A 12,760-nucleotide genomic window follows, 5' to 3' on the forward strand; every position below is an offset into this window, starting at 1 on the left:
ACGAGCAGCAACAGCAGGGGATGAAGACTCTAGATCTAGAGGTTAGGTGGGCAGACGTCGCGTCTTCCACGGCCGCTCCACTTACACACAGCCAGACGTATCAGCAGGTTGTAACAGACAACAAACAACTCAGAGCGCAACTTAACAGCCACGCCCAGAAAATGGACCTGTTAGAGAAGAAAGTAGAACTGCTTTAAGAACACAGGCAGGCGGAAAACACAGCCGCAATCAACGCAATCTGCACAAGCACAAGTGCGACAAGTGACACCTACTCTGCGGTCTAGCGAGAGCAAAGAGCCGGTAGCTACCGAACCCTGATAAAAGGGGAGGCTGGTTGCCGGTTTGGGCCGAATGTAGGTGTCAATTAGCTCTTGTTTGAGCTCATCTGGCGTGCCAGGATACAAGTGGAAGATTCGCTCTAGCTGTTGGCGTGCTTGGAGCTTTCCTCCAGCTGGTTCCAGCAGATGTCTGAGTAGGCTCCACGTATTTAGACGCTCCGATCACTTTAGCTGAAGTCCGAGCAGAACTTAATCGCCTTAAGACCAACTCAGCAGTAGGCCCCGACCGCATTTCTAACACAATGCTTAGGAATCTAGACGACGCCTCTATTCATGCCCTCACCGACTACCTTCAAGAATGCTGGGCCAGCGGTACCATTCCGAAAGAATGGAAGTGCGCCGATCTAGTCTTTATTCCTAAGCCGGGAAAACCACCCACCTTGGCCAACCTCCGCCCCATTTCTATCACTTCCTGTGTGGGGAAGTTGATGGAACGTGTGATCCAGACTAGACTCCTTCGCTACCTCGAAGACAACCACCTCCTACCAGACACGATGTTCGGCTTTCGCCCTCATCTAGCAGCGCCGGACGTTATGCTTCTTCTTCATCACCAGGTCGTCATGCAACGCACCCTTGACACAAAAGTCATTGTTGGTCTCGATGTTGCCAAGGCTTTCGACAACGTCCTCCACGAAGCGATTCTTCGACAACTACAGACCCTTGGCGTCGGACATCGTACGTATGCATACGTGCGAGACTTTCTCACCGACCGAAAAATAAAACTGGGCGTCGGCACGGCAAATTCCTGCATCGTCTCTCCTGGCAACCGCGGCACACCACAAGGCTCCGTTCTGTCACCGCTGCTTTTTAACGTCGCACTGATAGGACTACCTAAGCTTCTGGCTGACATCCCCAACTTACACCACAGCCTGTATGCTGACGATCTGACTCTTTGGATCACGCAGGGCAGCGACGGCCAGATCGAAGAGGCTCTCCAGACCGCCATCGATCGTGTCGGTAGGTACCTCGATACAGTTGGCCTTAGCTGTTCGGCGACTAAGTCAGAGTACATCATCATCCCGTCCCCAGGACGACGTGCACCAAAGGTACTTCCTGAGATGAACCTCCAGGTCCAAGGTAACCCCATCCCTCGAACGGATCACATCAGGATTCTAGGCCTGCACTTACAGGCAAACGGCAGCAATACTATTTCGCTCCAACGCATCGACCAGTCGGTTGTACAGATCGGACGCCTTCTCAAGCGAGTCTCCAACAAACACCGAGGTATGCGAGAGTCCAACCTCCTGCGCCTCGTCCAAGCCTTCATCTGCTCCCGCATCACCTACTCTGCACCTTACCTACGTCTCACTCGCGCCGAAAGCGAACGGCTAGAGACGACACTTCGTAAAGCATACAAAACGGCCCTGAGTCTTCCCATGTCCACAGCCACTCACAAGCTTATGGCTCTCGGCATCACCAACACAGTGAGCGAGCTGATCGAAGCTACCCTCACCGCCCAATATGAGCGGCTGTCACTCACACACGCCGGCCGAGCGATACTGCAGCAAATTGGGATCTCACCAACGAGGGCGGCCCCCAACTATGCAGACCTCACACCAGAATACCGTCGAAGTCTCTGCATCCCTCCCATTCCCAAGCGGATGCATCCGGAACACCACGCCGAGAGACGGGCCGACCGGGCACGTCAGTTCGAGAAGCGCTTCAGCGGACGTCCAGACGTCACGTATACGGACGCCTCTTACCACCCCTCGAAGCCAGCGATGGTGGCGGTGGCCCTCGCCCCCTACCGTAGCTGGCACACAGCATGCAGCATTCGCAAAACAGAAACGGTCACCGCAGCAGAAGAGGTTGCCATCGCGCTTGCGCTAGCTGACCCTACTACCAAAGTTGTCATCAGTGACTCTCAACAAGCCATCCGCAACTACGATGCCGGCCGCATCTGCCGCCAGGCATTACACATTATAATTTCTGCTCCCCCCTCTTCTACATCCCGTTTACTCCTTTGGGCTCCAGCCCACGAGTCGTTGAGCGGAAACGCCCAGGTGCACACACTCGCCCGAGATCTTAGCTGCCGAGCCGAGTGTAGGGTTCACCGCGCCGCTTCCCCTGATACAACTATACCGCGCGACTCACTACTCACCACTTATACGGACATCCTCCAGTATTACCGACTCGGAAGATGCGTATACCCCCCTGCACACCACGATCTAACAAGACGTGAGGCCGTCCAATGGCGCAAACTACAGACAGGCAGCTTCCCACACCCCCTCTTATACAGCAGAATCTTTCCGGAACGGATAGCGCCAAGGTGCAAACATTGCTCATATCCGGCGACACTCACACATATGGTGTGGACGTGCACGCACTACAACACAGACAACACAAACACTCCAGAGTCGTGGGAGTCCCTCTTGCGTACCTCCGAGCCAGAAGACCAACGCCGGCTCATCCAGCGCGCGGTGGAGGCTGCGGTATCCCAAGGGATCCCCGCCGACCTCCTCTGAAATAGCGCAACCAGTCTTCGTACTGGTCCCCTCTTTATTATTTTTTGTTTGTTCTGGGAGCAATAAAGATATCACCACCACCACCACCGGTAGCTACCCCCCTTCTCTCTTATAAACAAGCTGCACAGCCAATTATCACACACCAGCAGATGCAGGGACTTCAACAGACACGGCTAGAATAATTACAAGTTAGCCTACAACAGCAAACAAGCCAACAATTTCAGCTTTTCTATCAAGAATTTCAAGAGCTTAAACGCCACGCAAATGAAACCCTTCAGAGTGCCCTAAAGCGGAGATGGAAGCCCATTACCGACTCCAAATGCCCAGGAGCGAAGGTAGTTGCAACATCAGATACAAAAGGAACTGCCTGCAGCAGAAATTTCCCTAATCATGGCTAAGAACTTTCAGTCGCAAGAGAATCTCACATCCTGGTCTTCGAATTACCGTTCTCTTAAAAACAAACACGCCTCTCTAACACAATACGGGCATGCAGCATTGATCCAACCTGATGTACTCTGCTTACAGGAAGCTGGCAAGGGCTCGAAACCGCTGAAAGGTTATCGCCTACTATCATACACCGAAGATCCCAAAGTGGCACTGCTGGTAAAGAAGGACTTGGCAATTACATATGATAGCCACTCCACCCCAGAAATTACCTCTACAAACGCTCACTATATGGTCAGCGAAGAAGGGGCGTCTGAAAGTAGTAATCTGCAATGTATACAGCCCACCTCAGGCGCGTTCGGCGGACTATAACAGACTGATATATGCACTCAATGACAACATAACCGGCAATGACCGCTTATTCTTTCTGGGCAATTTCAACGCGTGGAGCACTACCTGGGGCTATAGAGTAGATAGTCCGAAAGGAAAAAAAGCTGTTAGAAGTAACCCAACACTTCAATTTAGAGCTACTTACGCCTCCGGATATACCAACCAGACTAGACAATAGCGTCACAGGAGACATCACCCCAGACCTTGCCTTTACAACAACATGCGGCAGGTGCAGTGGAATAACCTCGGGGAAACCCTTGGAAGTGACCATTATATAACACAGATACAATGCAACTCCACCCGCCTTAGACGGCCGCTGGAGAAAACGAAGTTAACAGACTGGAAGAAATACCGCGAGGCACATGAGAACAGACTCCGCAAACCCGCCACAGCGCAAGAGTGGGGAGAATACATCACTGAAACCCATGCTAAATTTAGAAAGATGTACCAAGCCACAGTGGACAGACCGGCAGTGGACAACCACCTAGCACACCTGTGGGAGGCCTGAAGGGGCGTTGTCAAACGATGGAAACGCCAAAGGCTTAACCGTGAATCGAAGCAGCGAATCGCCCAGCTAACTGATGAAGCCAATACCTATGCTGCAGCGCTCACACAAAACAATTGGCGAACTTTCTGCGACTCATTAAAAGACACCTTAGGAACCAAAAAAACGTGGCCCATCTTGCGTGCAATAATAGATCCTGCTAGCACGAGAACCGAAACGACAAATACATTAACATAACTAGCCACTGAATATAACAGGAGCGCCGACCAACTTCTCGAGGAGCTTGCAAAAATCTATATCGGCAGTGCCAGGTCCTCGACGGTGGGAAATGTAGCTGGGCGACAATACATGGGGTCCCCCAATCCCAACCTAGACGCTCCAATCACGGTGGAGGAGCTCTATTCAGCCGTTCAGAGCTTCCAAAGAAACACTGCCCCGGGACCTGATGGTGTCACCAACGCTATGATCAGGAATCTAGACAGAGGAACATTACAAGATCTCACTGACTACTTAACAGCCAAATTTAGACACCATAAGGAGACCTAGTCGCCCCGTGGAAAAAGGCCAATATAGTCCTCATACCCAAACCAGGCAAACCCATAACACTCAATAACCTTCGTCCTATTTCATTGACTTTGTGTCTGGGGCGGCTGTTTGAAAAATTCATACTGCAGCGATTTGAAATACATGTTGAAAAACAGCAGCTCATGCCCATGTGATGGGCATGAACCATATGATCTTCGGCTTCCGCAGAGGGGTCTCGGCACAGGACATTTTTCTCATACTCAAGGAGGAGGTATTGAATCCACCCTCAGGCAGTCTGGATAACATAATCTTGGCATTGGATTGGCAGAGCGTTTAACACTATCTCTCACGAAACGATACTGCAAGGATTGGAAGATATTGGATGTGGCCAATGCATCTACCACTATACTATGTTCAAACTTTTCTGCTCAACCGCACTGCAACTGTCGCCATGGGTCCGATAAAATCCAAACCCTTAAGTATGTCCAATCAAAGCAAACCGCAAGGTTCTGTATTGTCTCCCTTTCTTTTCAATGTCGGGCTACCCAGATTGGCCATAACGCTCACTCATGAACCCCGCCTTGGCTTTGCAATGTGTGCCACCATTTGGACCACACAGGGTTCCTACGGGGAACGCCAGGATACTCAGCAAACTGCCCTGAGTGTAGTGGAAGACTTTCTAAAAAAAGCCGGGATGAAGGTGCGCACCGGCAAAGTCAGAATACATTCATATACGACCATATAAGTCCCGGTCTCGACGAGCACCTGAGCTAACGTTTTACTTGGGAGGATCAACACTCAGAAGAGTTAGCACCCTTCGGATACTCGGCACGTACATTCAAGAAACAACGATTGCTAAGGTAGCCCTGGATAAGCTGAGGTATACAGTAAAAAGTCTGAGAGGACTCATTAGAAGATTCTCCAGAGGAAATAATGCATGACTGAACACGACACGCTGAGACTTGTGCAAGCACTGGTTTTGAGCCGGCTGACCTACGCCCTCCCTTTCCAGACAACCCGGAAAACAGCGCAGGAGCAAGCCAACATATTAATTCAACTTGTGACTAAAGCAGCCTTTAGTCGCAAGTCGCAAACAACACCTGCAAACACTTGTAGTCTCGGGAGTCATCACGGCTTCGGCGTGCTTACAAGCGCCATCTCTGATGCTCGACATAAACAGCGAATGGCCTCGAAGATGCCCTACGGTTGCTATGCGCCGGATGGTATGTGGAGAGAGCGACGCTTATGGGCTCAGTTCTCAGGGGGCACGGGCTTCAAGTATCCAAGAGGCGCGTGATCTACCCGGGCGCATTGGACGCTCGACTCGCATCGCGGTACGACGCATATAAATGGCGTCGCCCAGTCTTGTAGCGTTAGAGCTTTGAATAAACCAGTTTTATAATTCAACTCTACAGCGCATCACTACAGAACAGCACTGGGGGTGCACAATACTTTCGAGGAGTTGGCAGCTGCCACACTCATCTCCCAGCGAGAAAGGCTCTGCGGCACACCACAGGAGAAATTTCTCCTACAAAGAATCCGATTTTCAATCTCACCGCAATATTGTTCAGAAGCCGCCGACCTACTCTCACAAAATCTCAGACAACGCATCACGACACAGCCCATCCCCCGCAATATGCATCCATACCACCATAAAAGACGCCGCAAAGCTCGAGTACAGAAGCTGCAACGACTAAAGTACCACCCTGACTGACGTTTACTATACAGACGTTTGTCCCTACCTAAAGCAGCAAGGGCAAGCTCCCGCCTACGCTCTCGCTGTAGTCAACCGGGGCAAACTTGTCAACTCCGCGACCATACGAGTACTCACCTCATCCTCCGCGGCAGCCGAGGCAACTGCTATCGCTCTCGCCATTCGAATGGCAGACCAACAGGGTATCTCTGCCTACGTGGTCTCAGGCTCGCAGGCAGCTTGTCGCATGTAGCTCAAGGGCATATTACCAACAAGGGCCATCCAGCTACTGGGAAGCGATTTCCTCTTTGATCACGGGATAGTCTGGTGTCCGGCCCATACGGGCCAGGATGGCAATGAACTAATTCATTGCCAAGCTCGAGTACTCAGCGGCCGAGCCCCAGGACCACGCGCCACTGAAGAGGACACAGATGATGGGGTGACACGGCGTGACATCCTAGACAACAAAGATTAGATCGCCGCATCGGGGCACCTCCTCACACGTACCTCGACAGACACCAAGCGCGGACTGGGCCCGCCTTCAGACCAATAACTTTTCGAATCTGCATAAGCTTCACGTCATGTACCCAGAGAGATATCCCAACGCATGCCCGTGGTGCGGAGGTATTCTAACACTCACACACATAACCTACCGCTGTCCCGAGCGACCCGCTACAGTCGACACAGCACGTACGCAACCAAGTGGTCGTGGGAGGCGCGACTCGCTGAACGGACCCTGGGAAGCCAACTGGCAACCCTAAGTCAGGCCCGCCGAGCCGCTGTAGTATACATCGTAATAACTAGCTCGCCTTTCATTATTGCTATAGTATAGTCTGTGGCGCCTTGGAAGAAAGGCCCTACCCGCAATGAACCACTTTTTTTCTCAATAAATGTTATCTCTCTCTCTGCATAAATATTTGCAGATGCAGCGAAACACGCGTGTCGTGTTTCGTAACAGGGCACCATGACAAAGGACACATTGTCATGGCAACAAGTCCCTTGCTGGGATCGCCACACGTAGTGCTGCCCTAGGTTACCTTCCACAATGGCCGTCAATGGGATATCATTCGTACAAAACCTGATTTTTAATTCTGGTGATAGATTTTATCATGTACCCACCTGAAATTGTGTGAGAACGACGTATAGAGAGAGTCATTTCACCTTTCAGCGGAAACGTGAATTCTTTCTTTTCAACGGTGGCGAGCCAACGTTCACAAGACGGATGTTTACAGCGTCCTCAAGATTCTTGCCATTTTTATACCTCCTGCTTGCAGCTACATGGCTCGTTGATACTGAGTTCCATGGAACTAATCACTTGCTGACTAGAATTGATACCTCAAGGCGTTGCTGGCGGCTCACGACGAGATAAACCTACTCCCAGTTTCAGCAAACTTCAGGAAAGTTAGAGGCTTCATATATACAGCAAGTGATGTCCAGAAGACCAGCATGAGAGTCTCAAAAATATCAGTTACAATTTATGGTTCATGATGAGTTCGAAATAGTTCGAGATATACGCTATACGCTGCAGAGCTCGGGCCCGCTCATGTGCGCGTAAGACGCGTGTTTGGATTGCGTTCATACAGCGAAACGCGCACAGAAATAGGTCTTGCGCCAGCTCTACAAGCTATCCATGCGTGAAACAGGGGCGAACGCAAGCAAAGCCTTCAAGAATATGCGGGATCGACCTTTTCGTTGCGAGTGCTCTTTACCATTGACTAGATTCTTTAGCCTTATGTCTTGCAGTTGGCTTCCTCAACACCGACCGCTAAAACAACCCTCAATGCGGCAGAGTCTACGATAAAGTGATATTAGCCAGCTGCACCCTATTATTGTTTTGGAAAACTAGTGGAGAAGTTTGGTTCTCTTCTTCGTAGATTGTGACATGAAGGGATGTTTAGTTTTCGATGGTTCAGAAAAGGCCGTAATAACAACGCTTACTCACCACGTAAAATGCAACGGAGCAGCACGCAGCCACATTAGCTGCATTCCGAGTCATTACACAAGCTTTTGACATGCGGCTCAAGAGGCTATAAGGACGTCACTGAAGTACAGCGGCTCTGGTGGGCGTGTGTACCTGAACGACTAACCAACGGACCGCTTTCAATATCAACTCAAGACGGCGCCACAACCGGGTACAAGGTGTCGCGTATACTGTATTCAGGCCGTAGTTTCAAGCCCCACGCCTTTGAACATTTGTCTTATGTGGCTTGAGAAAGGCGCGTCTGACTCCGTGTAGATTTATCTTTTACCGATACCTGCGAAGGGTGTTTGAGCCACAACACGGCGTGTTCTGCATCCAAAGCTCCAGATAGCTCCGCCGTGTAGTATAAAGCCTTACATATGTTGCCTGAAAGGGTGCTCGACAACAGCGTCCACATGCACTTCCTTCAACAATGAGAAAGAGAAGGCATCCCCCCACCTCCCCGCTCTTCCATGTAGCCTGTCACAAATTCCTGGGCAAGACATTTAACAGACAAATGAAATGTTTGCGCCACGGTGCCTGAATGGAACGGTTCTCTCTTTTTATTTTTTTTTTCAGAGTCTGCCCTACAGCACTGCACGGGCCCGGGCCGACCCGAAAGCCCGGGCCAGGCCGTCCGAAGCGTTTTCCGGTGGGCCCGGGCTGGGCTCGGGCTTGAGGCTGCGGGCCGGGCCGGACTCGGGCCCCCCTCATTAAAAGGCTTAAGTCGGGCCTTCGAGCACACGCCAACGTTATGCATTGCATGGTCTAAAGCATTCGGCGCCAAGCGGAAGTGAAACGTGCAAAGAGCTGGCTCTTATTAAAGTTTAGCAAAGAAAATAGAAAAACAGTCGCAGTTCTATTTCTTTTCACCAGGATAGATATATCTATACTGCATGGTGCGTTTATTTTATGCTATATATATATATATATATATATATATATATATATATATATATATATATATATATATATATATATATATATATATATATATATATATTATTTATTTATTTATTTACAACATACTGCAGGCCCACATGGGCCCAGGCAGGAGGGGTAGTTTGCAATACAAAACACAGAATTCAAAAAGGCAACAAATATACAAATAAATGCTTACATTTCAATTCCAGTGTTAGCATATCAGTAATCAATCAGGTCAATCGACTCAACTGAATCAATCAATGATAATGGCAGTGTGTTCCATTCGTTAATAGTGCGAGGAAAAAAAGAAAACTTGAAGGTGTTAGTTCTTGTGTGATATGGAGTTAAAGATTCAGGATGATGATGTCTGGTTGGTCTTGTTGATAACGGGCGTAGATATGGACCAGGGTGAAAAGAGAGCTTTTTATTTTTCAGTAGAAAAAGAAATTTAAGCCGGAGTATTTTACGTCGTAATTTCAAAGTTTGTATTCCATGAGTGTGGATGAGAGCTGTTGGCGAATCGGTAGTACGGAATTTAGAAAAAATAAATCTGACAGCTTTACGCTGAACCATTTCAAGTGCGTTAGTACTGTGGTTGGTGTGGGGATCCCAGACGGTGCAAGCATATTCTAACGTAGGCCTAATTAGTGCTTTATATGCATGAAGCTTGGTTTCTGGGGGCGCCTGTTTAAGTTTGTGTCGCAGAATACAAAGTTTGCGAAAAGAAGAAGCACAAATGTTAGCGATATGAGAATTCCAACTGAGGTTGTTAGTTATTGTCACACCTAAATATTTGTATTCGTTTACCTCAACTAGGGGATTACCTGGAAGACTGTAAGAAAACAGCCGTTTATGTATTTTCTTTGTTATATGCATGTATACTGTTTTTGTTTCATTTAGCTTCATGCCCTATTGCTTACACCATGATTGAACGTTATGGAGGTTAGTATTCAAAAGTTCCTGATCTTCTCGACAAACAACCTCATGATACAGTATGTAGTCATCTGCAAATAAGCGAATTTGAACTGGCTCTGTTATAACGTTAACGATGTCATTAATAAAAATCAAGAATAGGAGCGGTCCCAGTACACTACCTTGTGGTACCCCCGAAGCAACTGGCAAACTACGCGAGTGGTGACCATTAACAGACACTGATTGGGTGCGTTTGTCTAAGTAGGCAGAAATCCAATTAATGATGAAAGAGGGGAGGCCAATGTATCTTAGTTTGCAAAGTAACTTTTCATGCGAAACAAGGTCGAATGCTTTCTGAAAATCTCGAAAAATTACGTCAGTTTGACCAGGTTTGTCAAGAACGCTGGCAAAACTGTGAATTACAGTGGTTAGTTGTGTGACCGTAGAAAAACCCTTCCTGAATCCATGCTGAAATGAAGAAAGAATGTTGTTGTCTGTTAAAAATTTAGTTATGTAATTTGCAACAATATGTTCAAGAATCTTACAGCAGGAAGAAGTGAGCGATATTGGACGATAGTTTGTAATCAGTGCAGTGTCCCCTTTCTTGTGTACGGGCACCACACGTGCCGTTCGCCAGTCATCCAGTAGATGTGAAGATGACAAAGATGCACGAAAAATGTATGCGAGAAATGGGGCGAGTGCTTCAGAATATCGACGAAGGAATGCATTTGGAATTCCATCAGGACCAGATGATGCTTTTGTCTTCAAGTTAAGAAGCATAGCGACAATACCTGGTAGCGATACAATATCTTCGTAGTCTGAGCAACATACAGGGTTAGGAATAACTGTTTCTGAAGAAGCGGAAAAAACACTGTGAAAATGCACATTAAAATGTTCTGCAATGGCATTCTTGTCATCAATTCGAACACCACCGATTAGAATCTCGTTAACAGACTTTTTTTTTCTATTTAAGGAATCCCAGAACTTCTGAGGGGATTCCCTTAGAAAATTTGGTAAGCTATGTTGAAAATAATGCCATTTAGGACGTTTTATTGTTTCACTAAGGGCAATTCGAGCAGTATCAACGTTTGTAGACGCTCTTCTTTTTTTAAGGCGCTTAAGCTTTCTTTTTAGGTGCAAGACTTCTCTCGTTATCCAGGGATTTGATTTCTTTGTTTTCTTAGCTTTGTTAGGTATGAAATTATCGAGACAATGAGTGCAGATCTGTTTAAATTGAACCCACAGAATTTCAACATCCGAACCTTGAAAATTGTTAAACACTAGCTCAAGATAACCCAAAACGCTCTCATCCCTGGCACGAGAAAAGTCTTTAACAATAGAGATTTCGGGGGGCGCATTACAGGGTTTATCAATGCTAAACGATAATAACACCATAGAATGATCGGAAATACCGGGATTCACAGACACTGAATTCTTCAATAGACCTAGCAACAAAAACAAGATCCAAAATTGAAGAGGATGCATCACAAACTCGCGTAGGCTCTGTTACTACTTGTTGCACATCCAGGTTTAGCATAATATCAAGCAAAGATCCAACATCCGTACATCGACCAGTATTCGAAAATGGATAGTGCCAGTCAACAGAAGGTAAGTTAAAGTCACCTGCAATGATTACGTCATTACTTGAAAATGACCGTAAGTGGTCGCATAGATCATGCAGAAATTGAGATGGTGCATCGGGAGGTCGATAAACAGCAGAAGAAAGTGCGCCCTGAGCAGAACACTTTCAAAGTAACGCTTTCGTGGTTATCTATCTGACGTACCAGTGACGCTCGAATTCCATATTTTATCAAAACAGCCACACCCCCGCCTCTAGTAGAGCGGTCACGGTGAAATACTTGATATGAGGACGGAAAAACATCAGTATCGTCAATGTCATCCCGAAGCCAGGTCTCCGTGATAACAACAATATGGGGATCATAACATAACAAGATAGCTTCTAGTTCAGTTGATTTGTTGACGATGCTACGCACATTTATGTTAATAAGTTTGAGTCGATTTGCAGAAGTCCGCACCGGTCAATCATTTTTAGAATTACGATGAAAGGAAGACACCTTTACTCTAGTCTGATCATTTTCGTCCCAAGTGAAGGGCTCCCTGTTGACACGCAGTTTATCATTATTAAGTGAAACATTCTTTCCTTGTTGTCTTTCATCTTTAGAACTTGCCCATAATAGCTTTCTTTTTTGCAGTGTCTCTCGAGAGTAATCATTTTGTATGGATATTTTTGTCCCCTTATGCCTGTGTGCGTTCTTGAACACTGTTTGCTTCTCGTTATAGCCCTGAAAATGGACTATAATTGGTCTATGATTGCCGTTTCTGCCTAATCGGTGAATTCTACCAACAGATAGGCAAGATACCTGTAGCTTAACTGAAAAAAGATCGTTTAGAACTTTTTGCTTTAGGTCCAAGTGTTTCTCAGAAAGGTCTTCCTGAATTCCAAAAATAACTAAATTCGACCGTCTGCTGCGGTCTTCTAGGTCTGTTAATTTCGATTTCAAGGCATTAATTGATTTTTCGAGTGATTCGACGTGGGCAGTTCGTTTTTCTATTTCAAGAAAGCGCAATGTAAGATCAGACATCAATTTTTCCATATTCTTTTGCTGATCCCTCAGAGCAGTCATTTCCTCAACTATCTTATTT

The 12,760-nt window shown here is 47.4% G+C and overlaps 2 protein-coding genes across 3 annotated transcripts in view; both read left to right on the forward strand.

Moving 5' to 3' along the window:
• LOC119403407 (uncharacterized) overlaps positions 1-12,760 on the forward strand; it is a 714,971-nt gene that overhangs the window by 40,254 nt on the left and 661,957 nt on the right. The gene's annotated exons all lie outside the window — the stretch shown is intronic.
• Positions 566-2,836, forward strand: LOC119403428 (uncharacterized). Its single transcript, XM_037670366.2, has one exon. The coding sequence runs from the start codon at positions 581-583 to the stop codon at positions 2,801-2,803; it is 2,223 nt and encodes a 740-aa protein (XP_037526294.2). The 5' UTR covers positions 566-580; the 3' UTR covers positions 2,804-2,836.

This window comes from Rhipicephalus sanguineus, chromosome 1 (assembly GCF_013339695.2).
Source record: "Rhipicephalus sanguineus isolate Rsan-2018 chromosome 1, BIME_Rsan_1.4, whole genome shotgun sequence".
Taxonomy (NCBI): Eukaryota; Metazoa; Arthropoda; class Arachnida; order Ixodida; family Ixodidae; genus Rhipicephalus; species Rhipicephalus sanguineus.

Bases quoted from the DNA above. Each gene is read 5' to 3' on its own strand.
- LOC119403428 (XM_037670366.2), top strand. From the start codon at position 581: ATGCTTAGGAATCTAGACGACGCCTCTATTCATGCCCTCACCGACTAC.